The following is a 27,691-nucleotide window of genomic DNA, read 5'->3' as shown; positions in this document are numbered from 1 at the left end:
AATAAATAATGATAATAAATAGAGCGACCCGTGGGCTCAAGTGATACCTAAATAAAGATGGGCATTTTCGTCCTGGATTTTCTCAATCTTTGGTCCAAAGCTTCCCACACATTGGGCCATGGTCTTGGAGTTTCTAGAAATGACGTCCGTGAAATAGAAGTTCTCTATTGGGTTCTTCAGTGTCTCGCCTTTGATAGCACCCACTTTGACAGTGGCAGCAATATTCAGACTCAGAGTGTAAAGTTCGGTAGACGTGGGCTCAACAACGTCGTAGTTAACCAAATGTGGAGCAATGTTCAGCATTCTGGACCTCAATTGCATTTCGTGTTCATAAGGTAGCCCTAGACCCACATACTCACTTATGGCTTTTATAATTTGCCAATCGTGTCTAGCAGAACCCGGAGGTCCAAGAGCTGCACGGGTAAGCTGAGCGCGACCTTCAGTATTAACGTAAGTTGCACTCTTTTCGGTGAATGCTGCCCCAGGAAGAATTACGTCTGCCAGCGAAGCACCAACATCTCCGTGAGAGCCAATGTAAATAACAAATGATTCTTTAGGGATGGCTGTCGGATCAACCTCATCTGCACCCAACAAGAAGACAATCTTGGGATTGGCAGATTTCACCTTGGCACTTTCGTTGTAGAACCCAATATCCAAGGCACCAGCTCTAGCAGCTTCTCTGTGAAGCAAATTGATTGCTTTCCAATCATCGTTATTGAAGTTTGGTTTTCCGGCAGCGAACAAGGCAAGAATCTTTTGAATCGCGAGCGAGTCCCTATTTTCCAACACACCGGAACCGACAATGACCATTGGTCTTTGGGCATTCGCTAACTTATCTCCAAGTTTGCCCTTCAGTGCCTTGCCCAAATCGTTTGCAGAAGAGCCGAAATATTCATACTCAAAAGTCGAGTCAAACTCTTCACCGATCAGAGAAGCCTCCATGGTAGAGTTGAGCCATCTATTTCTCAGCTTTGCATTCAAGCAAGGAGCCTCGTGCCTTGGGTTCGTACCGATCAAAAGCAATTGATCACATTCGTCGATTCGCTCGATTGTCGAGTTAAACAGATAATTGGAGCGGAAGTCAATCGAAGGAATGTTGGTGATGGGAACATCAAGAGTAAGGTTTTCAGAATTCATTCGATTGATCAAGTCTTTCAAAGCAACCATACTCTCAACGTCCGCCAGGGCTCCAACAATTCCCTTGACCTCATTTTCGGCCGGTTTCAGCTGTTCGTATTTCTCCTTAATCAAGCTTAAGACATCGTGCCAGGTTGCGTCGGCAAACATGTGGTCCACCTTGATCATTGGCTTTGTGAGTCTTTGAACTGCAAGTCCATCATAACTGAATCTGGTTTTATCACTGATCCACTCCTCATTGATCTCGTCGTTGAGTCTAGGAAGAACTCTCATGATTTCAGAACCTCTGCTATCAACACGTATCGCCGAACCAAGACCGTCCGTGACATCTATTGTCTCGGTACGCTTCAGTTCCCAAGGACGCGCCTTGAATGCGTACGGCTTCGAAGTCAGAGCTCCGACTGGGCACAAATCAATCACATTTCCACTCATCTCGGAATTCACGTTTCTCTCCACATAAGTACCAATCTGGAGATCATTGCCCCTACCCGTGCTTCCCATTTCCGGGGCTCCAGCAACATCATTCAAGAATCTCACACATCGAGTACAGTGAATACATCTGTTCATCGACGTTTTGATCAAAGGGCCCAGGGCCTTGTTCTCAACAGCTCGTTTACCAGAGACCTCATGAAAGCGGCCCCTGTCAGAACCATACCGAAGTGTCTGTTCTTGGAGATCACATTCTCCACCTTGGTCGCACACAGGACAATCAAGAGGATGGTTGTACAGTAAGAACTCTGTAATTCCTTCTCTAGCTTTCTTCACCTTTTCAGAATTTGTAAGCACAGACATTCCATTCATGACTGGCATGGCGCAAGCAGCTGCCATCTTGGGAGATTTCTCAATCTCAACAAGACACATACGACAATTTCCTGCAATGGCCAATTTGTCATGGTAGCAATATCTTGGAATCATGATACCAGCTTTATCTGCCGCTTGAATGATTGAAGACCCTGCCTCAATTTTCACGCTAACACCGTCAACCCTCACTTCAACGTCCTGGAAGCGAAATCCGCTTGTACTGAATCTTCGATTACCTGCTTCCCCACATTTCCTGACTAAAAATGCCCAAGACCGTGAGCCCAGCAGTGTTCGCTCCCCAAACATGGTCTGTTATGGTTGGACAACAAAATATAGCTCTATTCACAAAATCACTTTCAACGATCAGCCCAAATAACCAAACCAATTACAAAGCTGATTCCCTTTTTACTCCTCATTTTTATTTTGAGCACAACGTTTTTGGGGAGATATAAAATCGACGCGACGATCGGCGCTCACGATACATACTCTATTTTTTGGCCTTCTTTAGGTCTCGCTCCTCTGAGTCTGCCGGTTCGATTGACACCTGGCGGCTGTCGGTTTCAACACTAGCCACCTTTTTGTGAGCAGGTTTGCGTTTCAACGAAGCAGGATTTTCGGCCTCCCTTGTGATGGCCAAAAGTAACGTTGCAACCCTTCTGCTGAGTTCGATGCTTGATCTGGACTTGAAATAAAACGCGCACCGGAATTCATTTTCTCTCATGATGTCAGCCTTGATCAGATCATACAAATTCTTCCTGCTCAGTCCATATTCGTTGACTTTCATCAACAAAAAGCGGTCCTCTGTTTCTGTATAAAGTCTTTTCGAATTGTTTGGAGGATAAATTATGTTCATTTCTTGCAGTGGGGCATCGTACTGTCCAACTTTCTCGGAAAGAATCTCCTGCTGCATCAAAACTTTCTGTATTTTCTTCTCTCCCTGCTCAATTTGGTTGACATATTTTTCCCATCCGTCAATTTCCTTGTAGCGTTGCCAAAAAACTTCACTGTAAGCCTTGACATCGTCCACAGATTTGGTTCGCAAATCTGCTGCAATGGCCGCGTAGCTTTTGGATCCATGCCTTGCACAGCTATGAACAAATGACAGGAAGTCCCGCTTATTCCAGTTCGCAAACCCTTGAGTTAACAGCTCTTCCTTCTGCTTCTGCTCTTCTTCGGTTAGCTCTTCGGCAGTATCTATCTTTTGTTGTTCTTCTCGCTGCCTTTGCTTACCTTTTTCCACGCGCTCACGCTGGTCAGTCTTTGTTTCGTCATCACTAGCCACAAACTCATCTTCGCTGTCCAATCCATCCAAAAGAGGGGCTTGGTAGCCAATCTTCTTCTTATAAGCAAGCTGCTCTTTTTCCAACAAGTCTTTCAACTGAGGAGGATAAAACTGGAAGTCTTGGATGTTGTATTGCTTAGGTCCTTTATAGGGGGACGGGCGACCGTTTTGCAACACATCCTTGTAATAGTTATCGATGGAGTACTGATGCTCTTTTCTTTGTCTCCTGCTTGGGTTCACCCACAAATTAATAGTAGAGTGCTCCTTCTTAGCAAAGTTCTCTCCATTCCATTCATAGGCCGACGAGTCAGAGGTGAAATTTTGCAAGTCGTCTAACCCAAGCTTTGCATACTTGTGATTCAAGCTCTCTGTCTTTTGTTTTCCTTTATTCAGAATGGCTTCAATATCGGTGTCTAAGCCTGCAGAGTTCACCTTATTCTTGAAAACGTCCTCCGCACCGTGCTGAATCATTCCGAGCAGATCATCCTTAGTGTTGCCGATAGTTTGCGAAGTGGCCTTATTATTAGCACGACCCTGCTGGATCACCAGCTGATCCAGACGCAGCTTCTGTGCTGCCCTTTCTAAGACTTTCTCCTCTATAGCATTCTCGGTTACAAAACGGAACACCTTGACTTGCTTTTTCTGTCCAATTCTGTGAGCTCTGTCCATAGCCTGCAAATCTGCCTGAGGATTCCAATCAGAATCATAAAGAACAACAGCATCAGCGGTGGTCAGATTGATGCCCAAACCACCAGCCCTTGTCGTCAGCAGAAAAATGAACTTGTCAGAATTTGGCTTGTTGAAATCATCGATTGACTGGATACGCTCCTCGTGTGCAGTGGATCCGTCAATTCGACAATACTCGTAACCTCTGAGATAACAATAATCCTCTAAGATATCCAGCAATCTGCTCATTTGAGAAAAAATCAGGACCCTAGAGCCCTCGCTTTGTAACTTCTTGAGCAACTTATCAAGCACGATCATCTTACCACTGTTGTAAACCAGATGCTCATCTGTTGTGTAAGGTGGACCCGGCTCGGCACCTTCAAACAAATATGGATGGTTGCAGCACTTACGCAGCTGCATCACAATGTTGAGTAACCTAGTCTTCCCTTCTCTCTTTCCGATGGCACCATTGACGGCATCAATATCCTTTTCGAGCAAGTTTCTATACCATTTGATTTGCATGTCAGTCATGCCGACATACACATTGGTCTCTATTTTCGGTAGCAGCGATTTTTCCACATCGCTCTTCACTCTCCGCAAGAGGAAAGGAGATAGAACTTTGTGCAGTTTTTGCACAACTTGGTCTTGATCTTCCTCTCCCTGGCTTTCAAACCATTCGTTGAAAACCTCGTCGTCGCCAAAAACATCCGGCAATATAAAGTTCAATAGCGCCCAAAGCTCGTGCAGATTGTTCTGCAATGGCGTACCCGTTATTAATAGTCTATGCTTTGAGTAGAATACACGAATGATCTGGGACAACGCGCTTTCCTCATTTTTGATTCTATGGGCCTCGTCAATAACGATGTATTCCCATCTAAGTTTGCCAAGTTTTGACTTTTCTCTGATGACCATCTCAAAGGAGGTGATGCAGACATCGAAATCAGCCTGCATCAGTCTATCATTTATGAGCTCTGCACGCTCTTCTTTCGTTCCTTGAAGAACAAGCACGTTGACATCGGGTGTCCATCTGGCAAATTCTCGTCTCCAATTATCTAGAGTCGATTTTGGGACCACAACAATAAATGGGCCATCAATTCCCTTATAATAGCGTAAAAATCCCAGGAACGAAATCGTCTGCAGTGTTTTTCCCAGTCCCATCTCATCGGCGAGAATCCCAGAAAGTCGATTTTCATACAGCGATATGAGCCAGTTTAGGCCTTGAATTTGGTAATCACGTAGTTTTCCATGAATGTAGCTTGGCGATTCGGTCAGAACGGTGGTTTCTTCCTCGTATTCCTCATCGTGGATGAGCTCTGCATCCTCTTCTTTCTCCGATTTGCGTCTTCGTCCCGAGGAGGCCTTTTTGTTCGGTTTCCCGCTGCCTTTCTGCGAGTCAATCTGGCGAATCAGATTCATCAGTTGTTTGTCCTTGGACGCGTTCAAATCAATGAAGTGCCGGAACAGATGTGTAAGGTTCAACAGGTACTTGAACCTCTTAGTGCTGTCTTTGACATCTTTCAGCCGTTCTGTTTTGGCGTCTTCCTGAAGGAAATACCTCTTTTTCCGTTCTTCCAGAGTCTCCTTCTTGTCTGGCATGGTTTGTTTATTCGCCTACAAAGAACAACTAGACTTTTCACTTCGATTTATTGCTTTCAGGCTGTGCACTCTTTTTAACCATGCGACAGCCAACCGGGGAGCAGCTTGTTTTCCACCATTCCGTGTTCACGGAAACCTGTAAGATACCATATGGCAGGGTAACGTCCTATGGGCAGATTGCACGTCGAATATACCGGCCCCAGAATGCCAGACAGGTGGGAATGTCACTCAAAAACCTCACTACGTATACTCGGTTCTTTGACGATCCCGAGTTCCAGAACCTGCCGTGGTGGCGGGTGGTGAACTCCCAGGGGGTGATTTCAAAACGCGAGCGGGCAGAAGCCGTGACCGAGCAGGCAACTCTCCTAAGAAGAGAAGGTGTGATGGTATCTGAGCGTGGTGGTGAGTATTTCATAGATCTCAACGAGTTCGGCTGGTTTGAGGATGCCAGCGACGACAGCGAAAGCAGCGACGAAAGTGACGATTAGAGTTCCTAGAATTCAACTAAATACAAATGTATATCATTTAACCTCAATTTTACTATCAGCACGACGCTGATAGTGCTTTTTGGGTACTTTTTTGGAGCCGTCTCTTTGGCTACTGTCTTTGGAGTTGGAAGATTTGCGACTGTTCCGGCGATTTTGACGAGGCCTATCTGCCTCTTGTGCCTGCTGGAGCTCTCTCTGCACACGCGCGCTTTCCTGGGCCCACCACTGCTCAAACCGCTCCTCGTTCTGTATATCTTCAAAAGATCTCACCGGCTGAGGATTCTGCTTCTCTTGAAGCATCTTTTCCTCCTGCAGAACGCTCTCGAAAGACGGCACAGATGCAAGCACCTCACTTTGATTCACCAGGGTGTAAGGTTTTGAAGGAGTATCTGGAGGAGAAGCTCCCCATACATTGACGTTGTTCATGATACTAGAACCTGTAGCTAAAGACTGTTGCTGCTTGCCTCTCTTGATCCGCTCCCTTTGCGATAGTCGAGGCATACTTTTGGAGCTTGCCTTGACAACGGGAGGAGCAGGGCTGGTGGACTTGTATCCAGGAGTTCCGGGAGAACCATAGGATTCGGCTAGCGTTAGAAAACTTCCTGCACTCGTGTTAGGGGTTTCGTGATGAATGGTGACCGATATATGGCCAGAACTGCTGGGCGAAACTGGAGGAGGCGAAAGCTTTTTCGCATTGCTGATAGAACCGCTCTTTTGTATAGGAATCGGACTAGATACCGAGAAGCTTGACCTGGCGGACGGTTTTCTATTTGTGACCAAGACAAAATCATTATCTGTATCATCATCGGCGATGGCATTTTCATCAGATTCTTCAGTGCTTTGCGAGAGCATTTTTTGAGTGTACAGAACCTTGGACAAAGTGCGCGGTTTAGCCGTTGCGCCGGGAACGTTGGATTTATTTTCCTCAAGACGTCTTGCAGAAGACCGTCTTCTGCGCTCTGCCGAGCTGATTTTCGGCACTGGTGCCTGGTCCTCGAATACCGGTCTGGAAACGTCCCAAAGCAAAGGATGAATGAAGTGCCCGTTGTAACTGTCCATGTCATCAACCATCTCGCGAATGAGCTCCGGATTGTTTTGCAGATAGAGAGCAGGTGTCTCGCGATGGTGGTTTTTGAGGGTTGCAAACCATTTCATGGCATCATTGACTGTGTTTAAAAACGCATTCTCTTCTTCCTCAACCATCTCTCCAAAACATGGGTCAAGAAGGAGAACGTCCAAGTTATTGTACATGAACCACAAACAGTTACCAAATAGTTTGTAAGCCTTCATGTTGTATGAATGGCGGAGCAAATATTGCACATTGTCCAAGCTGATAAAATCCTTTATTAATAGCTGGCAAATATCGCTCAGTTCGTCCAACATGAGTTGCTCAGCAGCATCCATGACATCCAGTGCGAGATTAATAAACGACGTGACATCGTCAATTTGCTCCACATCATTGAATAGTTCATCATATTCCAGGCCATAAAGGTACTTCAGTATAATCCCAAACACAACCGAGTTGATGTCAGGTAACGAAGCAAAATCCATATTCCACCGGCTGGAGAAGAGCGTTTCGAAATATGCACTTCTCGCAACTAGGAGCGGCTTGAAAACAGTCACATTTTTGTCTTGCAACTTGACCAAACAGTCACCGTGTAGATTTACCAAGTCGCTGCGCAATGGGTTTGTACATTCAACACGGCCCATAGGAGAGACAATACGCAGCATTTTGGATATGTTCTCAAAAGCCTCTTTGCTCTCCTGCACATGTTTGGGAGTTTTCCCCAGCGGGTAGTCTGTCCACACGTCGAGATACTGGTCAGTGTATAAGAAATGTAGAGCCACAAGCACTGCACAAAGGGTGATTTTGCCGGTAAATTCCAGTTTTCTTGGGGTACTGGTCAGCACGACCCCATTGCGCTCCAAAGTGCCATTTTGGTGAATTAAGCTGCGAAGAACTTCGCATCGCAGCTCCAGCACTTCTCGATGCACGCCTATATCGACGCCATCAACGGACACTGTATAATCATAGTATTTTCCTTTTGCAAAATCCTTCATGGTCAGCCAATAATCAATGTTCTCCGATTTCAGAGTCTCGCGAACGATGTCATCATCATTGATACTCGCTACCGTATCAGTGCTATCTTTGTCCTGTGTCCACCTGGTGTTCTGGAGATTGACAATTAAGTCATTTGATTGAGCTTTCGAATCCTCTTCAATGACTCGCTGCCCGAATAAAGTCTCCTCCTCTCCAACATCCAAAACCTTGGTTCTATATACAAAGTTGGTTTTGAAGCTGGTGTCCAACGACATAGATGACTTGCCCACCTTGTCGACTATGGCACGACGCTGAACAAGTCGATCATCCTGTATTTCGCATAATGGCGACAGGTTATAAAAATCCCGAAGAATAGACGACTTTGCTAGTCTATGAGGTATAAGATCGGTATCGTCCCGAATAAACGCAAAATTGGAAAACAGAGGATCAGAAACCACTCTAACAACCTTATTGAGACCAACGATCTTGGAGAACTTGAATTTTTTCGAGATGTAGCCGTGCGAGGACTTGGAATCCTTCACGACAGCACGCTTGATACGTTTATACGCGGAGCCGTCCTGGACCGAGATGATTATAGAGCCATCATTTCCCATGTCAACGTCTGTGCATCGCAAGTGCTCTTTTGAGGCCTTCCAGATGGTGGCAAAACGAACACTTTTTTGAAACGAAGCATTATCCAAACTTTTAACGTCAAAATTGAGCTGTATAATATCTCCATTATCGAGCAAAAGAAGACACGAGTCGCATCCTTTCTGCGCCACGATTTTCGATATTGACTTTCTCTGCGAAAGTACACGCGGACGGAAAGTGTTGAAGGATTTTGAGTCAATTTTGTTGAGCAGCGGAGGTATCACTTTTGAGTGGAAGCCGTTGAGATAGAAGTGCAGCTCGTTGGTATTGTTTAGAACAACTGTGAAACTGTCTGCAGCAGAGACATTCCTAATATCTCCATAGGTGAATGCCAATTTTCTTGGGTTTACCTGAATCATACCAACTCCATTCTTACCAGGCACTTTGTTTGTGTTTCCCGAAGGACTGAACCCGAATTGACCAACGTTCAAACCCCAAAAATATATCTCGCTTTTCGTATAAACCAAAGAGTGGAATTTCGAGCAGCTGACTCCGAGAATCTGGCAATTTGTCTGCTTCTTCAAATCCCCTGTTTTGACTAGTCTTGGAACAGAAACACAAGCTTCTGTTTGATGAGGAAGCAAGTCGACTTGATAGCCCAACTGACCGTAAGAGTTCAAGCCCCAAGTATACACGTTGCCGTCCGCAGTCAAACATATTGAGTGGTCATTGCTCACATCCGCAAACAAAACCCGCTCTTTCTCAAAAGCAGGAATTCCAACAAAAGCGTCTTGAGGCTGTCCATTTCCCAATCCCAAACGACCCCGAGTGCCCAATCCTTTGACGAATATGTTGGCCTGGGGCTCTGTAGTGAGGACAACTGAATGGTGTTTGGACATTTTGACATCTCGAATTCTGGGGAGTGAGATTCTCTCTGAAAGGTTCGGGTATGTTTCGCGATCACCATATTTATACTTGAGTTTTCTCATGTCCACAAGAACCAAATGATCTGAATGCTCACCGACGTCTTTCACAGAATCGATCATCACAATATTCGACCCTCCCCTACTAAGCTGGAATGATTTGGGAATGCTATTGGACCTGAAGCATTGATCTCCGGTGAACCTTTTCTCAAGATTGATTTCTCCAGTGCCGTATCTGGGATTCTCCACAATCCCCTTGGTGTTTGACCGTTGAAGTCTGCCAATACTTTCAGGCACCCATTTCAGCTTCCGGATGTCTATTTCGCTACTCATTAGGTCTAAGGGCGTAAATCCTTCGCGGTCCTTAGCTTGAAGTAAACACTGCTTGGTGGAAATGAGAATTTGAGCAATAATGAAATTCTTGTAGAAAATCGCATAATGCAAGCAATTCCAGTGGTTTTCCAGATCTGTAATGGATATGTTCAAGTTGGGGTTTTTCAGGAGCTTTTCCAGTAAATGTCTTTTATTTGTCAAGCAAACAACATGTAGTAACGTTCTCCCGTATATATCACGCTTTTCTAGATCTTTTTTGGGAAGCGTACTCAGCGAGTTCACAAACTTTCTAGTCAAGGTGTGTGTGTCTCGATTGATAGAAGAGGGCTCAGGAGAAGGAGACTTTCCTTCCCGAGCAGAAATATCAGCTGCGGCGGTGAACTAGAGGTTAGAGGGACCGGAACAGGGGCAGAGATACCAATACTCACCTTTAAAACATATTAGAGGCGTCCATGCACACAAATATAGTACTTAATATGAGAATGGTAAGTTGCTCAAGAGACACACACAAGTGGAAGAAATTGATAACCCATGTGTAATATTATTTTGCATTTTAGCACAACACCCGTACACCACAAACAAACCACCGGGGTTGTCGTGATAACTGTCTCAAACGAGCGTCGCAATACAACAGTAAACCGGCCTGATAGTGTGAAAGACTGAACAATTGAGTTTGAGTTTTGGGCCACGGTACTCGGAGGAATTGTATTTGCTGTACCGTGATAATAGTTAAGTACGGGTCGCGGACTGAAAAATATTTTACCATGTCGTTTTTCCTAAATCAGCCCCAGCTCAGCGGCCTGGAGGTGAACCCTGAGCGTATGAGGCTGGCCGAGCTTCACTATGACGCCATGAACACCACACTGAATACGATAAAGAAACAGTGCCTAGTCAAGTGCGTTCCTGATGAGTATGGCGAGGCAGAATTGAATAAAGGTGAATCGTCATGTACAGACCGGTGCGTAGCGAAGTTCATGCAAGCGAACCGGATCCTCGGAGAATACGCGCAAGCTGTGAGATTCAATGAGAGAGACTTACGACATTACGAAGAAATCAAGCGGAACCTGGCCAAAGATTAGTGACTCTATGCAGTGCTTATATCCCGCATTTCGATGCTGGTGTCATCGAACAGTCCGTCGTCGTCCATATCAAGATCGTCTTCGATGAGAAAGCTGCTGTCCGTGACCAGCGGATCCTCTTTTATTGGGTCGAACAGATCCAGCTGGTCATAGGACCATCGGCAGAACTTATTGTTGATCGCGAGCTTTCCGGCAAGTTTTGTCGAATAGAATGCGGCGATTGCAAGCGAGCATCCAAAGGTTAAATCGAAGAAATAATGGTGCGTCAAGTACATTGTACTGAACCACAACCAGCACACGTATACGCACCACAACGGTGCGAATCTGGGGAACAGATAGCATAGCCAAAGAGCGTCCAAGCTCGCGCAAGCAGAGTGCAGAGATGGCAATGCACCAAAGATTAATGGCGAATTGGTGAATGCTGAGGTGTACATGTCTATCCCCAGAATTTTGTCAATTCTTGCCAGCCCTCCAGGGCTGCCTTTCATCGAATAATTGGCTTTTTCCAATCCATGCAACACTTTGTACCACGGAGGAGCGCACGCAAATAAAAGGTTCTGGATTATGACTCCGACCAAATTCATGTATCCAAAGGTGAACGAGTACAGTCTGAGAGTTTTGGGCGGTGCGAACAAGAAGATCAATGCAGCAACCACAAACGGTAATGAAAAATGTAGAATACCGTAAGGAATCCAAGCCAGCACGTCTAAAAATGTGGAAATGTAGGATGCAAGTAGCTGGGATAGATTATCGCCGTAAAGGATTGTTTCCATGCCCGGTAGCACTTTCACTGCGATTGGTGGCCGAAGTTGCAGCGGGATGAACTTTGAAGAGAAAAAAAGGGCCACCCAGCTGAGAACAGGGAGTCCGTAGTTGAAGAACTGGGACGTGATGGGCACTATCACCAAAATCAGTAGCAACACAGGAATGGCAAGTCTGACGAGAGCCGGAACCGGAATAATGTAGAGCACAAATGCAAACACTATGAATATAATGGCATAATGGATGTATAGGAGAGGATTCTTCTCTGACTCGCGAATGGCCTTGAAGGTGTCCATCGGATTCCAGTCATGATTTAGCAACGTGAGAGTACTTCCGGATTCTCTGGACCTACGGTATTCTTGTATAAGTTTGTACAAGACCATGGCCAGGATATTTAGGAATTCACGGAACAAGTAAAAAATAATCTAAATCGTCCCGTCGGCAGGCAGGTCTGGGGATAAATTAGTCTTGTAAAAAGATAACACCACAATTAACTTCATGAATTTAGACCTGAGAGAAGAACCAGGGGAGAGCAACCCGATCATCTGTAAGTATCGCGCATAATGGTATACTAACATACAGTTGCACCAAAGACTTACCAGTACGAGAAATTCCAATTGGATGTCTCTGATCTGGAAAGAGACCCTATTGCGCAATTCACCAAATGGTTTAAAGAGGCCAGTGAGGGCGGGTCCACGGACCCGATCCCAGAGTCTGCTGTCCTTTCAACTGCTCAGCTGCCATCCGGTCGAGTTTCGTCTCGGGTGGTGCTCTTCAAGGAGCTAGACCACCGAGGATTCATTATTTACTCCAACTTCGACACGTCCAAGAAATACAAGGATATTCGCAGCAATCCACACGCAGCTCTTAACTTCTTCTGGAAGGATCTGCAAAGACAAGTGCGTGTTGAAGGTATCGTGGAATTTGTCGATTACGAAACGTCCTCCCGTTATTTCGGCACGCGTCCTCGAGGCTCGAAGATCGGCGCTCATGCATCGCCTCAATCGTCTATACTCAAGGACAGAGATGAGCTTGAGGAAAAATACAAGGAGGCAGAACAGAAGTTTTCCGACGCTAAGGACGAGGAGATTCCGTGTCCTCCAAAATGGGGTGGCATTAGAATTGTTCCGCTAGAAATTGAGTTCTGGCAAGGCAGAAAGAGCAGATTACACGATAGATTTACTTACACCCGCGCCTCGCCAGATGAGCCTTGGAAGCTTTTGAGATTAGCACCTTAATACATTTAAATCGTCTATTTAGAGAGTTTCTCTGTGGCAGTAGCAAATTCTTGTCCCTGGATACGAGCAATCTTGAGCTCGAGCTCGGTTGGAATTCTAGATCCGTCAGCACCAGCAATGGTACCAGCACCCCAAGCGGAACCACCATGGACCTCGTTCAGGTTGGTGAGTTCAGGGAAGACCTTGGCGTAGCCCAATGGCACGTAAATCATACCGTGGTGGGCAAAGGTTGACAAAGCATTGACTGCAGTGACCTCGTTACCTCCACCAGTACCAGTGGAAACGAAGACACCAGCAGTCTTGTGGTACAGAGCACCGCTAGCCCACAGTCCACCAGTAGCATCAATGAAAGCCTTCAATTGAGATGGGAAGTTACCGTATCTGGTTGGAATACCAAAGATGATACCGTCGTATTCCTTCAAAGCCTCGACAGTGGCGGCTGGGAAGTCTGGTCTTTCAGGAGCGTGGAGCACCTTGAGAAGTTCAGGGCTGAGAGTTTCAGGAACCTGCAAGATATCTGCGGTGGAGCCAACGGACTCGATACCCTTGGCGACTTCCTTGGCGAGAGTGGCGATGTGGTGGTAGAGGGAGTAGATAACAATTGCGATTTTAGCCATGATAAATTACTGTTTGCAAGACAAGTGAAACGTTGGCGACTTTATATCTCTGGGGTCCAGCTGCGCGAGATTTCCAAAAATTATTTTAGCACTGTGGCCACAAGATCATGTAAGCATTACTAAAATAACGGTGAAATGCACTAGAAATTTCTGTATGGCGCCGCGCACCTTAGTAAGCATTACAAACAATAGGTGTTCCGACTAAAAATGGGGCTGGGGTTTACTCAGATTGTCTAAAGAGACATCGCCCCTATAGCCGACCTGTTTAGCCATATTTATTTGAAAATAACCACAGCTTGTATCTGAAATTTTGCAACATGGCTAAATTTGCAATCATCACGTACTCGACATACGGCCACATCACCACGCTGGCCAAAGAAGTTGCCAAGGGTATCGAAGCCGCTGGTGCTGAAGCAGAGGTGTTCAGAGTGCCAGAGACTTTGTCCAAGGATGTGCTCGAGATAATTCATGCGCCTGAAAAGCCAGACGACATCCCCGAAATTAAGGCTGAAGACCTCACTAAGTACGATGGTTTCGTTTTTGGATTCCCCACCAGATACGGTGCAGCTCCTTCGCAAATCACCTCGTTGTTCGACTCTACCGGAGCCCTGTGGGCCACCGGTGCACTGTACCATAAGCCAGCTGGATTCTTCACTTCTACCGGCACTGGTGGAGGCAAAGAGACCACCATCAGAAACACATTGAGTTTCCTGTCTCACCATGGTATGATCTACGTGCCATTGGGCTACGCCAAGGTGTTCCCAGAGATTACCAGTGTGGAAGAGGTCCAAGGAAGCTCGCCTTGGGGTGCTGGTACCATTGCTGGTAGCGATGCAAGCAGAGAACCGACTGCACTAGAATTGAAGACAGCCTACATACAGGGTCAGGAATTCGCCGCAGTGGCCACCAAACTCGCTGCTCCACTCGAGACTGCTGCCACTGAGGTGGCCGCCGCAGCAGGCGAGACCTCCGAATCTGCTCCTGCCGAAGAAAAGAAAGCAACTGCCGCTGAGTCTGAAGACGTTAAAAAGCCAGAGACCAGTGCATCTGCCGCAAAGTCGAGTGAGAAGTCCGGCTGCTGCGTGATCGTTTAGAACATTAATATAATACAAATCCCTGCTATGTTTTCGCACACACTACTGTCTGCTTACCAACACGTCTAACCTTTGCGTACTTGATGAGAAATTTATCTGTCTTTATTTTCTTGGTGTTGATTCTTACCACAAACGGCTCAATCTCCTCAAGCTTCCACTCTTTCTTCAGTTTGAAAAGCTCCGAAATGCGTTCGACAGGGTTCTCGCTCAAATCCGATTCCGCAAAGTATCTGATAAACCCATTCTCCGTGATGAAGTTTCCGCCGAGATACTCTAATTTAATATTTGGATGATAGTTGAATGGCATAGTGAGTTTTAGGTTTAGGGCAAAATCCTCCTCCTTCATGTTCTGTGTGCTGTTTTTGAGTAGCAAAACACCGTAGAGTCGCACCACTTTTTCATTGAGAAATGCCAGTTTCTCGTCTGCTTCTCTGGTATATTTTGCAAGCACCGTCTGTATGATCTCTGACGGATACGACTCTTCCTGGCGCTTGTCCACCACGTCTATAACCCACTGTTTATCGAGCGATTGCAACCGCGTCATTATGTTCATTTCGTCCCCGGACTCCACCAGCTCTTCAATGATGGCTCTGAGTATGCTGCTGAGACAATCTCGCACAAGTTCTTCGTGTAGAACGTAGGCGTTTCCTTCTAGCTCGACGAGATTGAGCTCGGGACACAGACGCGCAAATTCCTCTTTAGACATTGGGGAGTTCTCAAATATGCTCTCCAAGGAGACTGGATTCTTGCTTGTCAGCCCTGACAGATCTGTGAGAACTGATATTCCGTGTAGATTTATGGTTGGCTCTATGGGCGCTAAAACAAGCTCGTTTGAGAACCTTGCGTACGACGAGGCAGCACCATTATGCTCGCTCAGAAGTAGAACACAATTGGAGTGGTTTTTCTGCCGGATCTTGAAGGTTTTTGACGCAGTGACTAGCACTGGGTAGTCTTTATTAGTTGCGGACTTCAAACGCAGCTCGCTCTTGTTCTCTATGGCTTGGAAAACCTCAGGGTTCAGTTCAACAAGCTTTAGGGACTTGGTGGTCGTTAGCTGTTGATTGGGATCGAGGACCGAATAGAGATCCATGCTGACTAAAAAACGCGAACGCGAAAATTATACATATTACAATTTTTTTCGAATCTATTTATGCCTTTCTGGATTTTTGCTTGACGGATTCGGCTTGGGCGGCCTTCTGAGCTTTGGCAGCCTGTGCTTTTCTGTTGCCAGATCTGTATGCCTGGACGTAGAAACTGATGAAGAGGAACAAGTATGAGGTCAACAGAAGGTACCCGCATGCAGCAGCAGTCTGAGTACCGTAGCAGTCACCCATGGATGGGAGGATACCGCCAAAGAAATGGTATGCGTAGAAGGAGTAGGTAGCAAAGTAAACAAAGACCAAGTCGACCAAAAACTGAATGATCTGGAATCTGGTGACCCATTCTTTCCACCAGACTTTGATTCCACGGGCCGCGAGGAAGTAGTACCAGTACATCAGGACATGGACCGCCAAGTTCAAAGAGATTGGAACCCACTCAACAGAGGTGTGTCCGACCAACTGAGTGTAGCAGAGCAGAGCAGTGGCTCCGTGGTGGTAGGTGTGAAGGAATCTCAACGGCTTTTTTCTGAGCACCAAGAAGACCGTATCGATAAGCTCCAAATATTTGGTGAGGTAGTTGAGGTAGTACAAGGTCACGAGCTTGTGGGTAAAAGCACCCTCAGCACAGATAGACCAGAACAGTCCGTTGAAATAAATCATAGGGATTAACTGTTCCAAAAGGACGACCAGCAGAACAAAAGAAATGACCGTCAACAGAACGTTGTGGATTTGGAACAACCAGTTGAGTCTAATAGGCCTAATGTTAAGCTTGCTCATTATGAACTGCCCACCAAAGATCACGGCGTAGTAAACAGCGATGACGGAGATGGCGTGAATCCAGTTCGACATAAACGTGACATCCTTGACGAATCTGAAGTCCTCCGCGGAATAGCCGGCAACCTTGGCGAAGAAATGGTCGAAGATAGGCCACAGATGGACACCAAAAGGTCTAGAAATGGTCGGCTCTGCGTAATGGATGTAGGAAGGCAGCTCAAAAGGAAGTCCCATACTGGAAAACAAAAATTCAGGGTTTTTATTGGAGGTGTTTATTTTTTTTTCATCTCCATGAAACGCAGGTAGTCATCCGGTGCACGTGACCGAGAACACGTGTGGGACGTCGTAGTATAGTCGAGAAAAAAAAAATTCCACGGGTCGGCTCGGCATTTGCTCGGGAGAGTCGGAAGGTCAACCGGTGCGTGCACGGCTATTGCAAAATTTGTCTTTAATTACCTCACATAAGTGCGCGGCTTGATATGCTTGGATATTAACATGCAGCATGGGGCTGAAACCGCGGGCGAAAATAGCCTCAGACTCATGAGGAGTTGTCCAGGATCCAGGGCTCTGAGCAGTGTCGGTTCGCGAAACTGTGTGAGTGCGCTCACCCGGCAGGTTCTGAGTGTTGACTCGGCTATTCGTAAAGTCAGATTTGCCGATATGGAGATTTTCTAAGCCGCACGATGTAGGTCTGATGTCTCGGTAAAGCAAAAAAGAAAATGCCGGGATTCGTATGAGGATATATATATAAGCAAAAAGAATACCCAAATACGCATTTGTCATTCGAGACGGTCTTCGGTTAGAAGCGGTATAGCACAAGTTTCCTATGGTTTGATGCCTGACAAGACAGATATGAACGCCCTTCCTATACTACCTCCAGCATCGTCTCTGATTCTGCCCAATCGAAGCTCTCACAGTCAGTATCCGGCCACTCCGCCGCTGGTGAGTCTTCCTCCCCTGGCAAGGTACCACTATCCCGTTGCTTCGGACCAGAACGCGCTTCCGCCTCTTTTCAAGCTGAGCTTGGACACCCCGCTACCTTTGCCAGGGGTATCACCCGTCGGATCCGAGTCCCCGCAACATTCGTCCGAACTTGCGAGTCAAGCACCTAGATATCAGCGCAAACGGTCCTCGTCGTCCGGGGCATCGCAACCTCGCAAAAAAAGAGAATGTCCTGTATGCCACAACTATTTCAGCAACCTGACAACACATCGCGCGATTCACATTCAAAACTCGAAACCGTTCACCTGCCAGACCTGTTCGCGGTCCTTCAAGCGGCTGAACGATCTCCTGCGCCACGAAAAGTGCCACTTGTCAAAGCTTGGCGAGTGGGAATTCCGGTGTCCGTTCTTCAACACCGACCCAAAGAACAAGTCAGAAAACTGCCACCACTCGGGCCACTTCACCAGATGCGACACATACAAAAACCATTTGAAGGCTATCCATTTCAAGTATCCGCCAAACACGCCCAAGAGCGAGCGCTCCAAAGTGAACGGGTTTTGCAGAGAGTGCGGCATGTACTTCAACAACGTGCAGGAGTGGCTTGCAAACCACATCGAGACAAACCAGTGCGCCAAGCAGGCGCCCGCCAATACGAACTTTACGACATAATACATTAATAGATCCTGTATGGCACTCATGGAGCATCACTCTTCTTTGTAATCGTCCGGGTTTAGCTGCCGCACAAACTCGACGTAGTCGGCAATGTACTCAGAACTAAAAATGGCGTTATCCGAGCCTTCCATCTCGTTCGCGTCGTAGAGACGGAGTCGGCAACCCGGCAGGCGGACCAGAATAGCGAGAATAATAAACGAGACGCCCGCAACGTAGATCGTCACCACCAGCGAGCTGACAAACTGGTGGAGCAGCTGGATAAAATGACGGTTGATCCAGCCTCCTTTTATCGACAGGCCACCCAGAGCGGCAACGTTCTTGTCGGCAAACAGGCCGACCAGCAGGTTCCCGACAATACCTCCAAAAAGGTGAATTCCAATGTCCAGCGAGTCGTCGATTTTCAGCCAAAATTTGAGCCGAGTGCCGACGTTGCAAAGCACACCACTTAGTAAGCCCACCACAAAGCTGGACCAAAAATTTATGTATGCAGTGCATGGGGTGATTGCTGTCAGCCCCGCTATGCAGCCGGAACACAGCCCCACAGCCGAGATCCGTCCATTTCTATGATACGAGTAGTCCAGCCCCATCCAGCTAAGCCCGCCAACAGCCATGCTTGTAATGGTGTTGGACAATATTACACCAGTGAGTGCGTTCACGGTGTACAGCGCGCCACAATTGAAACCCAGCCATCCGATGGCAATAAATACTGTTCCGCAAATCACCATGCCCAGGTTGCTTGACCTATACTCCACAAGACTGGCCTCGTTCCTGTACCCCAAAAACCACGAATAAACGAGCGCTGTGGTTCCTGACACAATGTGCACGGCGTTTCCTCCGGCAAAGTCCAGCACGTCCAGTTTCTTGTGCAGCCATCCGTTAGGGTTCCACACCCAGTATGCTATGGGACAATATATGAGGAACATCCAAGGTACGAGAAAAATAAAGGCGGGCTTCAATCGTCCACGTTCACACAAACACCCCATAGCTATCACAGCTGTGATGCTTGCAAATAGTCCGTTGTAAACGGCATAAACCTGGCCAAAAACCTGGGTCGTATCGTCTTTGTATCTATGATTTGGGTAAACCACCAGAGCGTCCATGTCTTTCAAACCCACATGTGCAAAGTTGCTAAGATAACCCGATTTGCCCGTGTCTGAGAAACTCAGCGTGTAGCCAAAACACAACCAGAGAATCATGATTTCTAGCGTGACAAGCAGCGGGAAACTCAGCTGCTGGAAGGCCGCCTTACGCTGGGTGAGACCTGCATAAAATAGCGCCATTCCGAGAACCAAGAAAAACAGAAGACTGGAGTTGAGCAGCGTGAATAGCGAGTTCAACGCTATCCCTACCTCCACTCCTCCTTCTTGCATTGGTAAACCTTCAAAAGAAAAATAAAATATCTTGTGAAATCAAAAACTTTTTTTTGTTGCAAAAAATTGGTTCCTAGCAGGATCGAACTGCTGATCCCCGCGTTATTAGCACGATGCCTTAACCAACTGGGCCAAGGAACCTGGAACACTTATTCAACAGAGATGACCTTTTTTGTGCCAGTCACTAAAACCCCTCACGCCTTGTTTTTTACCGGGCCTATTGTTATGAGAGGCTGGAATTCCGGGGAACAATAAAGAAAAATCGAATGAAGTAATGTTGCGTATCTCCATCTTTCTAAAGGGCCTCGTCGAACAATATTGAACGCAAATTTTCTATTTCGAACGTGTTAATTACCCAGATTAAGGAGGTCAACAACCAATAGCGTATTGATTTGTGTGCACACTTCGATCTCCAGACATTCCAGCCATAAAGCGAATGATCACAAAGTCTTGTTAGACAAACACAGAGACAAACGCAGAGACAAACGCCACAATCATGAACGCGCCTCCGCACTATGACGGCCATGAGCGCGATAGCACTTGCCGACCCCCTGAGTACACACCCGCAGTGCACCATGTGTCTCTGAATTTCCTATACCAGGAGAAAACCAGGGGCAAAAGAAGGATTGCCTCTTACGAGCCCATAATTTTTGAGATAAATTCAACACAGGTGAATATTTACGACATTCACCACTTGTACAGAAAGTACGCGTGCTTCTATTTAGACAAGCTTCGTCCTGAATACATCGATCCAGAACTCAACATCAAAGTGGAGCCCTTGGGGTCTGACGCGGGAGAAGTATATTCTAGGGAATACGGGCGCGTGGACCCTACAGGTACCAGACAGATTATTCGGAGACTATCTGCTGGCAGAAAGGACAAGCCTGTGATTCTCACTGAAGCTCAGTTGGCATCCAAAAATTGTGAAAGAATACACCAGCTGCTACTGCATCGTCCTGATTTTCGTAAGTTGACGTCAGTCGATAAAGATGAGACGGACAAAACACTGCAACTGGTCAAAAGAGCCAAACTGTTTACTTTCTCTTTGCAGGAGCTGATAGACTTTGGCAATGCTGCAGATTACCCACACAAGCCGTTCACTCTTCGTCTTTTGTTCCCGCAGGACCAATTTCTCTTAACGTCATATAATTCAGCAACATTTGTGGGAATATACTACAAGCTCAACATTGCCAGAGAGCTGTCACTTGACCTCGATATGCGTGCTGAGATGCCGATCGATCACTCTGTGCCTCAAAGAAGGCTATCAGGCCGAGCAAGTCGATCCGGCAGCGTCGCAACTACTGAGTCGTCGATTGCTAGCGTTGATAGCTGCGGTGAGGACGAGGAGTCTCTTTTCTCGGAACCCCTCCACCTCGAAGCTACAAATGCTTCCGAACCTGCCCCTCAAAAGGATCCAGATGATTCAAGGCAGCCCTTCAATAGTAAAAGGAAAGATATTGAGCGGTACAAAGAGTTAGTCTACACAATCAGATGCATCAAGATATTCAAGAGTTCAAATTAGTTATTCGTTTGATCCCCTATGCAAAGCTCGAAGGCCGACGTCAGTGACTCGAGGTCTGTGCTTGCTTCTATGTTTTTCAATTCTTCATATGTCGTTTTTAGCAACTCAAGATGTTTGTTGGCCCTGTCCAAAAATAATAGATCCAGCGAAAGATCTGTTTCCAGCAGGAAAGTGGACTTTCTTGCAGTACTTGATATCTTTTGCAATGTATCTTTATATCTATCTAAATTGAGAACCTTGCTTACACTAAGTCGGATATCAGGGTATTGTTTCATCCACAGCTTGAACTGGTCGTAGGATCCACTATAGCTATGTAGGGTCACCAAGCCGGGAGACTTCACAATTTTCTGGACGCTATCGAACAGCTTGCCGTGACACCCAACACAGTGAATGCTCACAGGCTTGTTTTTTGCTTGTGCCATCCGTAAAAAAGTTTCAAATATTGAGACTTGATGATCCATTGACACTCGACAAGAACTCAGTCCAGAGCCTTCCAAAGGTCCCATAAATCCAGAATTGGGGACGCGAAACACTTTATCTAATCCAATTTCCCCTATTGTACCGCCTGCTTCCAAATATCGTTCAATGGTTCTGATATGATCCTCAAGGTAAATTGGCATAGGTAAGTTTGTCAAGAGCTCTTCTGTCGGGGCAGGATTGAGGATTTCGTGGTAGTGCTTCCGTTTTTCTTCTTCTGTATTGACTGGAACAAAAGAGAATAGATGCGAGTACCATGGATGGATACCATAAGAGGGGATCACGGCAGGGACTTGCATTGCTAATTGGTAAATAAAATGCAAATCTATGTGGTTCGTGGACATCAGGTTTATCAGAGGCTTATCTATGTGGGAGAGAGAGCGAGAGACCACGTCTCGAAACTTTTCAAACGTCTCCTCGTTGATTGAGGGCGATAGGTGGCAGTGACCATCATGAAAGCGGCCGTTCTCTGAACAATAATCCATTTGTCATTATATATTGAATCTAGTTAATTTTAGGCCCTGCTCGCGAAATGTATTTCTCGAGAATTTCCACAAACATCTCTGCACGAGCTTTGGCGTCGACCACGTCTGTGCACACAAGTTCCACGTCCAAGATCTTTGGCTGTTGGACTTCCTGGTGGGGTTCAAAATCAAAGTCATCTTCGGGCTCAGCCACGGAGGTTTGGAAGCTGGTGTTAATTTTGAAACGTTCAGCGTTTCTTGGTGGTGCAATAATGTCTTCAAAGAGCGGATCGATCAACTCAGATGGCGCATAAAGAGGCTTGCCGTAGGCCTTTTGCTCAGCTTTCGACACCAACCTGAGAATATCATCCTTCACAATACTGTCTGGCAAAACGTACTGATGAGTGATTTTGAGCGGCTCTTTCTTTGGCTTCTCTTTTTTAGCAGGAGCTTTTTCTGGGGCAGCAGCAGGACGAAGCTCTATGTTTGATAGATCAAGATGGGACTTTGAATCCAAGTAGGCAGCAATTTTTGAGTTGTTAGAGGAATCGATTTGGCCCAAGTATGCCTTGACGTCACCCCTCAGTATCCGTCCCTTAGGCCCCGTGGCTGCAATCTTTGACAGTGCTTCGTCTCTAGATATTCCGTTGGCCTCCAGCAGAAGCTCCACCGATGGCAAAAACACCTGTTTCGGGTCGGCTTTTCCAGATGCAACAGGAGTGCTGGTCTTGTTCGTTTTATTAGACTCAGCTTGTGGGGATGGCTGTGCTGGTTCTGGCGTCTTTGCTGCCTCTTTTTTAGGTTCTTGCTTCTTCTCTTCCACTTCTGGGAACTCAAGTTCAGCCAAATTGTCCCCGACCTCTGCTAGAAACGCAATTGGAGTGCCCACTTTAATTTCCTTCTCTCCCTCCTGTTTGAGAATTTTGGCCATGACACCGTCATCCTGAGCCTCGACAGCAATATTGGCCTTATCGGTTTCCACTTCGAGCAAAACGTCACCTGCATCAAACTTATCTCCTTCCTTTACTTTCCAGGAAACAATGCCACCTTCCTCCATTGTGGGGGACATTGCAGGCATGTCCAATGGCGTGACACCAAGGTTGAGGGAGGTATTATGGAACGCTGTGGTGTTAATACACTGCGGAAAGCTTACTTACCTCTTGTACCTGCACGTAGCAGCTGAACCTGTGACTTATACAATCTCAGCGACGTTCTCAACATTGTGCAACGAGGGCTAGAGAATAAAGTTACCGTTATAATTGTCGATACTGAACTTGATGCCGGGCATGAAAATTCCGCCTGCAGTGGGGTCGGCGTCGGGTCGACCTGCACAACACAGCCGTGAAAAATAAACAATTTTTTAGTGGAAAAAAAACTTTCAACTATGGCTAAGAGAAAGGTTAAGCGATCTGTTGAGCAGAGGCAGGTCAAGCGTCAAAAGGAGGAGGACTCCAAGCTTGACTTTGGCGTTTTCAAGGAGTACGACGGAGAGTCTGATGTGTCTTTTGATGAGGACGAAGAACAGGATTATGAGCTCCGTCCTAGGCAGTTCAAAGAGGATCAGAAGCTCGAGGAAGGGCTGCCCATCAAAATGCCTGATGGAACATTCAAGAAAGTCTTGAAGCAAAAGGAGGTGGAGCCGGAAGAGTCGTCGGAGTCTGAGGAGGCGGAACCAGCACAGCACAGCTCAGAGGAATCTGAATCTGAATCTGACCAAGGATTGACTCCACAGGAAAAGCTGGTCAAGACCAAGGAGGAAATCGCACGCATTGCAGAACAAATAATGGAGGACCCAGAGGAGCATGTGAAGCTTCTTGCCAGATTGCGAAGGATGGCTAATTCGAAGAATCCAAACACGTCTAAGCTGTCTCTTCTTGCCGCCGTTCCAATATTTAAAAGTATTGCCCCAGCCTACCGTATACGGCCGCTCACAGAAATCGAAAAAAAGCAAAAGGTCAGCAAGGATGTGGCCAAGCTGCGGTACTTTGAAGAAACACTTGTTTTCGAGTACAAACATTACGTTGATCTGTTGACTCAAAAAGCGAGGGTGGTTTCTACGACGCCAAAAGCCACCGAGCTAGACAAGCAGTTGGGTATCCTGGCTAATAATGCAGCATGTGAATTGGCCCTTGCCTTACGATTCTTCAACTATAGAAAGGAGCTTTTTCAAATTGTGGTCAAAAGGGCCGTCAGAAAGCCTGCTTCCGAGTCTGAATTCAAAGTATACGAGCGAAGCATCCAGACCATGGAAGAACTTTTCAAGGAGGATGCTGACCATGGAGACATCTCGGTGGACCTAGCAATTCTCCTGAATCGTGCTATTCGCACGAGGGAGTACAAGGTCGACGAAAGTGTCGTCAACGTTTTCCTGGCATTGAGCATTTTGGATGACTACGATCCAAATTCAAGCGAGGAAGAAAAAAAACTAAAACTCAAAAAGAAAGATAGAGTGCATCTGTCCAAGAAGGAGCGCAAACAACGTAAAGAACGCAAGCAGATCGAAAAAGAGCTCAGGGCGGCCGAGCAAGCAGTCAGTGCAGAAGAAAGAGAAAGAAATCAAGCACAGGTACTAAAGATCTTGGTTACGCTATATCTCGAGATCCTTAGAGCCAGACCTGAAAAGCTGATGGCTCCTGTCCTGGAAGGTCTTGCCAAGTATGGATACCAAGTGAACATTGATCTTATTGGCGACTTCCTCCAGATCCTGCGCGAGATCTGTGAGAATTTGCTGCAAGACATCAACGAAGAAGGCAACTTTTCTAGCACGAGTATCAGACAGATTCTGCTTGCAATTGTCACGTCCTTTTCGCTGACCGCAAACTTGCCAACCAAACGAATGTCTGTGGATTTGAACAAATTTGTACAGTATTTGTACACGCTGTTGCCAACGCTTGCGCTAGATGCAGATCTTGAGTTTTCGCACAAGACGCTTCGTCTGGTCGACCCTCTCGCCGCAACACAATATCGTCCGAACGTCAACATAGCCACCAAGTCAGAGCTACTCCTCAGGTGCTTGGGCTATGTATTTTTCAACTCCAGATCAGGGTCAGGAAAAAGATCCATAGCATTTACCAAGCGCATTTATCCTCTTCTGCTGCAGGTGCCAGAAAAAACTGGTATCGCAGGCCTCAAATTCGTGGACAAGCTGATGGCCAGATACGAGGACATTAAAGGACTCTACACAACTGAAGACCGCATTCAAAATGGAGTTTACCATGCCGAACAAGATAATATTGAACTTGCAAACGCTGATGTCGCCGTCATCTGGGAAAACGTGCTTCTTGAGTCTCACTATTGTCCAGCAGTGGCTGCTGGGGTCAAAGCACTGATGAAGAAGGCTAAATAAAATAGATCAAGTCTGAACCTTCGAAGGTTCGCCAACTTCAAAAACCTCAACATGCTGATCGCTTTTCAGTCCACCATTGTCCGAAAACTCGACAGTGCCCAGCTCGTATGAAACGCCCTCACCCGCAAATAAAAACCCAACGTCGTTCTGTTTTTTAGAATCGAAGACTCCTGACTCCTTGTAATCGTAATGCTGATGATTGTGGAACCAATTCGTTTTCTTCGTCGGAACAGATGTCGATATAATTGGAGTCATCACACGTATAGGCTTGTTTCCGGCAGAGTGCGTGTGGACGTACTTTCCGTTCTCAGGTTTCTTCAAAATACCCCCGGCCTGCAGAACAGACGAGTGGGAATTCCGACGCTGGTGCGGAGGAATGTACTTGTCATACGTGGTCGTGCTCGTTATGTTCGAACCGAAGGACGAGAAATTGCTGGAGAAAGTCGTTGTCAAAGAGGTGTTCCGTGAATTTTGGCGCTCTGCATGGTCTGTCATAGAAACCTCACCAAGTTGCTTTGACAAAATGCCCAGCTGTCCGCTAAGCACAGAAGGATAGCTCGAAACTTCTTTTTTCGCATTGGACAATTTGCGAACATTTTTCGAGCGTCTGGCTTTATGCTCGCCATCTTCAAAAAGAAATAGATCATCATCGCCACTGGTTTTCTCGTCTTCTGACTCAAACACATTCTCCTCAACTTCGGTTTTCGGAGATGGCCGCAAGTTTGGTGGGATGTATTTGCCCGAATGGCTCACAAAGCTTCGAGGTCTGACGCCACCAGTCGACTTCGCAGATGTCGAAAAGCTATCTCCTTGGCTATTTGGAGTGACAGGTGTCCGTCCCAAAGACTCGCTTCCCCTATAGTAAGTATCGGAGCTTCTCCTAGACTTGTAGTGGGCTTTCCTAGACCTGTGGTTGTCTTTGGCATGGTAATTCCTATGCTTTCTTTTCTTCCAGGCTCTGTTCTTCTGGTTGGGGTTGCGCCGATAAGATCTGTTGTTCTCCGAAGGCGTTCTTTGTTGAGAATGTTTAGGTCTTTGTGCCTTCTCCATATAATGGTTGAAAACGGTTTTCGGAGTAAAGAAGTCAGCACGTCTAAATGAATCATCAAGATAGTGATTATTGTTAGCATCATGGTGAATGTTTACCCGCTTGTTTATCCGACCATTATGAGACTTGTGCCTGACATTCCGCATGCTAGGGATCTTAAGCGGCTTCCGTGGATGACCTGCCTTGTGCTTGGGTCTAGGAACTGACAACTGTTTGTTGTTGCCAGCCTTTGCAAGAGCCTCCTTCTGGTTCTCCTTGTCTGAAGTCCTGTCAGTAGTTTCTTCTTCGGTAGGCTTCTCTTCGATGACTCCGGATTCTTCCTCTTCGAACTCAAAGTCACACGTAAGATGCTCGACTTTAAGCAGAGAATCCTTCATAGTTTCTAGATCGCGGTTCTCGGGATCAATGGTCAAACTTGATCTCAAAACCGAAAATAGATCGTAACTCATTGCCGGAAATATGTCAAACAAGGTCTCTCTGTTTGCCGCAAAATGCAGGAACAAGCGGTCCTTGGAGCTTGCCGAGTTGAAAGGAGACTTGCCGAAAACGATGTTCAGCAAGCAAATTCCCAACGACCATATGTCCACCTTGTCTGCGCTGTATGTATCAATATCCTTATGGTCCAACAGCTCTGGGGCCATGTACCTCTCGGAACCAACATCAAAATCCGTACAGTACTTTTCGTCTGTGGCCAAACCAAAATCAGTGAGCTTGATGGACCAATCTTCGCAAATCAAAATGTTTTCGGGTTTGATGTCACGGTGATAAACTCCCATGCTATGGCAGTACTCCACAGCACTCAAGAGCTGCAACGACACATCAACCACGTCTCTAGTACACGCTGGAGCAACTCCCATTTGAATCGAGTCATGCAAGTCTCCGCGTGAAGCGTATTCGAGCACAATGTAGCTGTCAAAACAGTCCAGCAGCTCGGTGATGTTTGGATGGCCCGAAACCCGTTTTAGCATGTTGATTTCCTTCTGTGTTTCCTTTAAAACCACCGACTTACTGACCGTCTTTTCATCCTCCTCTTCCGCGAAGGTGAAATCGCTAATACATGTGGTATTGTATTTCAGTGCCACAAGCCTATTGTGGTCCTTGACGTCCTTTGCTAGCGAAACAATCCCAAACGAACCTTCACTGATATCTCTGACCTTCAAATACCGATCGTTTAGCAATCCGCCTTCGATGTACGCCTTGTAATCAAAACTCATTGTAACCGTAAACCCAATAATCCTGACCGATCAAATAATCAAATGCAATAAATATCCCATAAACAGCGGCGATAGAGGAAAAAGGCGTTGATATCAGTAGCTTTGGCTCTGATT

The 27,691-nt window shown here is 46.4% G+C and overlaps 18 protein-coding genes across 18 annotated transcripts; 7 read left to right on the top strand and 11 right to left on the bottom strand.

Annotated features, from left to right (window-relative positions):
* Positions 1-36: 36 nt before the first annotated feature.
* Positions 37-2,244, bottom strand: KL928_002589 (uncharacterized protein; the record flags this gene model as incomplete). The annotated part of the gene is made up of 1 exon (XM_043203081.1): positions 37-2,244. The coding sequence occupies one exon, from the start codon at positions 2,242-2,244 to the stop codon at positions 37-39; it is 2,208 nt and encodes a 735-aa protein (XP_043059743.1).
* A 181-nt stretch (positions 2,245-2,425) lies between these two features.
* KL928_002588 (uncharacterized protein) lies at positions 2,426-5,482 on the bottom strand (the record flags this gene model as incomplete). Its single annotated transcript, XM_043203080.1, has 1 exon — positions 2,426-5,482. The coding sequence occupies one exon, from the start codon at positions 5,480-5,482 to the stop codon at positions 2,426-2,428; it is 3,057 nt and encodes a 1,018-aa protein (XP_043059742.1).
* Positions 5,483-5,562: 80 nt separating this feature from the next.
* On the top strand, positions 5,563-5,970 carry KL928_002587 (uncharacterized protein; the record flags this gene model as incomplete). Its single annotated transcript, XM_043203079.1, has 1 exon — positions 5,563-5,970. One exon carries the CDS (start codon positions 5,563-5,565, stop codon positions 5,968-5,970), a length of 408 nt encoding a protein of 135 aa, XP_043059741.1.
* A 33-nt stretch (positions 5,971-6,003) lies between these two features.
* On the bottom strand, positions 6,004-9,858 carry KL928_002586 (uncharacterized protein; the record flags this gene model as incomplete). Its single annotated transcript, XM_043203078.1, has 1 exon — positions 6,004-9,858. The coding sequence occupies one exon, from the start codon at positions 9,856-9,858 to the stop codon at positions 6,004-6,006; it is 3,855 nt and encodes a 1,284-aa protein (XP_043059740.1).
* Positions 9,859-10,622: 764 nt separating this feature from the next.
* KL928_002585 (uncharacterized protein) lies at positions 10,623-10,937 on the top strand (the record flags this gene model as incomplete). Its single annotated transcript, XM_043203077.1, has 1 exon — positions 10,623-10,937. One exon carries the CDS (start codon positions 10,623-10,625, stop codon positions 10,935-10,937), a length of 315 nt encoding a protein of 104 aa, XP_043059739.1.
* A 5-nt stretch (positions 10,938-10,942) lies between these two features.
* KL928_002584 (uncharacterized protein) lies at positions 10,943-12,082 on the bottom strand (the record flags this gene model as incomplete). Its single annotated transcript, XM_043203076.1, has 1 exon — positions 10,943-12,082. The coding sequence occupies one exon, from the start codon at positions 12,080-12,082 to the stop codon at positions 10,943-10,945; it is 1,140 nt and encodes a 379-aa protein (XP_043059738.1).
* A 115-nt stretch (positions 12,083-12,197) lies between these two features.
* On the top strand, positions 12,198-12,937 carry KL928_002583 (uncharacterized protein; the record flags this gene model as incomplete). Its single annotated transcript, XM_043203075.1, has 2 exons — positions 12,198-12,246; positions 12,342-12,937. The coding sequence occupies 2 exons, from the start codon at positions 12,198-12,200 to the stop codon at positions 12,935-12,937; spliced, it is 645 nt and encodes a 214-aa protein (XP_043059737.1).
* A 14-nt stretch (positions 12,938-12,951) lies between these two features.
* KL928_002582 (uncharacterized protein) lies at positions 12,952-13,554 on the bottom strand (the record flags this gene model as incomplete). Its single annotated transcript, XM_043203074.1, has 1 exon — positions 12,952-13,554. The coding sequence occupies one exon, from the start codon at positions 13,552-13,554 to the stop codon at positions 12,952-12,954; it is 603 nt and encodes a 200-aa protein (XP_043059736.1).
* Positions 13,555-13,871: 317 nt separating this feature from the next.
* On the top strand, positions 13,872-14,648 carry KL928_002581 (uncharacterized protein; the record flags this gene model as incomplete). Its single annotated transcript, XM_043203073.1, has 1 exon — positions 13,872-14,648. The coding sequence occupies one exon, from the start codon at positions 13,872-13,874 to the stop codon at positions 14,646-14,648; it is 777 nt and encodes a 258-aa protein (XP_043059735.1).
* A 25-nt stretch (positions 14,649-14,673) lies between these two features.
* On the bottom strand, positions 14,674-15,738 carry KL928_002580 (uncharacterized protein; the record flags this gene model as incomplete). Its single annotated transcript, XM_043203072.1, has 1 exon — positions 14,674-15,738. The coding sequence occupies one exon, from the start codon at positions 15,736-15,738 to the stop codon at positions 14,674-14,676; it is 1,065 nt and encodes a 354-aa protein (XP_043059734.1).
* A 58-nt stretch (positions 15,739-15,796) lies between these two features.
* On the bottom strand, positions 15,797-16,756 carry KL928_002579 (uncharacterized protein; the record flags this gene model as incomplete). Its single annotated transcript, XM_043203070.1, has 1 exon — positions 15,797-16,756. The coding sequence occupies one exon, from the start codon at positions 16,754-16,756 to the stop codon at positions 15,797-15,799; it is 960 nt and encodes a 319-aa protein (XP_043059733.1).
* A 600-nt stretch (positions 16,757-17,356) lies between these two features.
* On the top strand, positions 17,357-18,133 carry KL928_002578 (uncharacterized protein; the record flags this gene model as incomplete). The annotated part of the gene is made up of 1 exon (XM_043203069.1): positions 17,357-18,133. The coding sequence occupies one exon, from the start codon at positions 17,357-17,359 to the stop codon at positions 18,131-18,133; it is 777 nt and encodes a 258-aa protein (XP_043059732.1).
* Positions 18,134-18,168: 35 nt separating this feature from the next.
* KL928_002577 (uncharacterized protein) lies at positions 18,169-19,506 on the bottom strand (the record flags this gene model as incomplete). Its single annotated transcript, XM_043203068.1, has 1 exon — positions 18,169-19,506. The coding sequence occupies one exon, from the start codon at positions 19,504-19,506 to the stop codon at positions 18,169-18,171; it is 1,338 nt and encodes a 445-aa protein (XP_043059731.1).
* Positions 19,507-20,002: 496 nt separating this feature from the next.
* KL928_002576 (uncharacterized protein) lies at positions 20,003-21,028 on the top strand (the record flags this gene model as incomplete). The annotated part of the gene is made up of 1 exon (XM_043203067.1): positions 20,003-21,028. The coding sequence occupies one exon, from the start codon at positions 20,003-20,005 to the stop codon at positions 21,026-21,028; it is 1,026 nt and encodes a 341-aa protein (XP_043059730.1).
* An 84-nt stretch (positions 21,029-21,112) lies between these two features.
* Positions 21,113-21,804, bottom strand: KL928_002575 (uncharacterized protein; the record flags this gene model as incomplete). Its single annotated transcript, XM_043203066.1, has 2 exons — positions 21,113-21,132; positions 21,219-21,804. The coding sequence occupies 2 exons, from the start codon at positions 21,802-21,804 to the stop codon at positions 21,113-21,115; spliced, it is 606 nt and encodes a 201-aa protein (XP_043059729.1).
* Positions 21,805-22,009: 205 nt separating this feature from the next.
* On the bottom strand, positions 22,010-23,047 carry KL928_002574 (uncharacterized protein; the record flags this gene model as incomplete). The annotated part of the gene is made up of 1 exon (XM_043203065.1): positions 22,010-23,047. One exon carries the CDS (start codon positions 23,045-23,047, stop codon positions 22,010-22,012), a length of 1,038 nt encoding a protein of 345 aa, XP_043059728.1.
* A 306-nt stretch (positions 23,048-23,353) lies between these two features.
* Positions 23,354-25,315, top strand: KL928_002573 (uncharacterized protein; the record flags this gene model as incomplete). The annotated part of the gene is made up of 1 exon (XM_043203064.1): positions 23,354-25,315. One exon carries the CDS (start codon positions 23,354-23,356, stop codon positions 25,313-25,315), a length of 1,962 nt encoding a protein of 653 aa, XP_043059727.1.
* A 6-nt stretch (positions 25,316-25,321) lies between these two features.
* Positions 25,322-27,577, bottom strand: KL928_002572 (uncharacterized protein; the record flags this gene model as incomplete). The annotated part of the gene is made up of 1 exon (XM_043203063.1): positions 25,322-27,577. The coding sequence occupies one exon, from the start codon at positions 27,575-27,577 to the stop codon at positions 25,322-25,324; it is 2,256 nt and encodes a 751-aa protein (XP_043059726.1).
* Between the last annotated feature and the right edge of the window lie 114 nt (positions 27,578-27,691).

This window comes from Ogataea angusta (genome assembly GCF_019207475.1).
Source record: "Ogataea angusta isolate 61-244 chromosome Unknown 61-244_NODE_5_length_850226_cov_91.758892, whole genome shotgun sequence".
Lineage (NCBI taxonomy): Eukaryota > Fungi > Ascomycota > Pichiomycetes > Pichiales > Pichiaceae > Ogataea > Ogataea angusta.
This window is presented reverse-complemented; position numbering and strand designations above follow the sequence as displayed.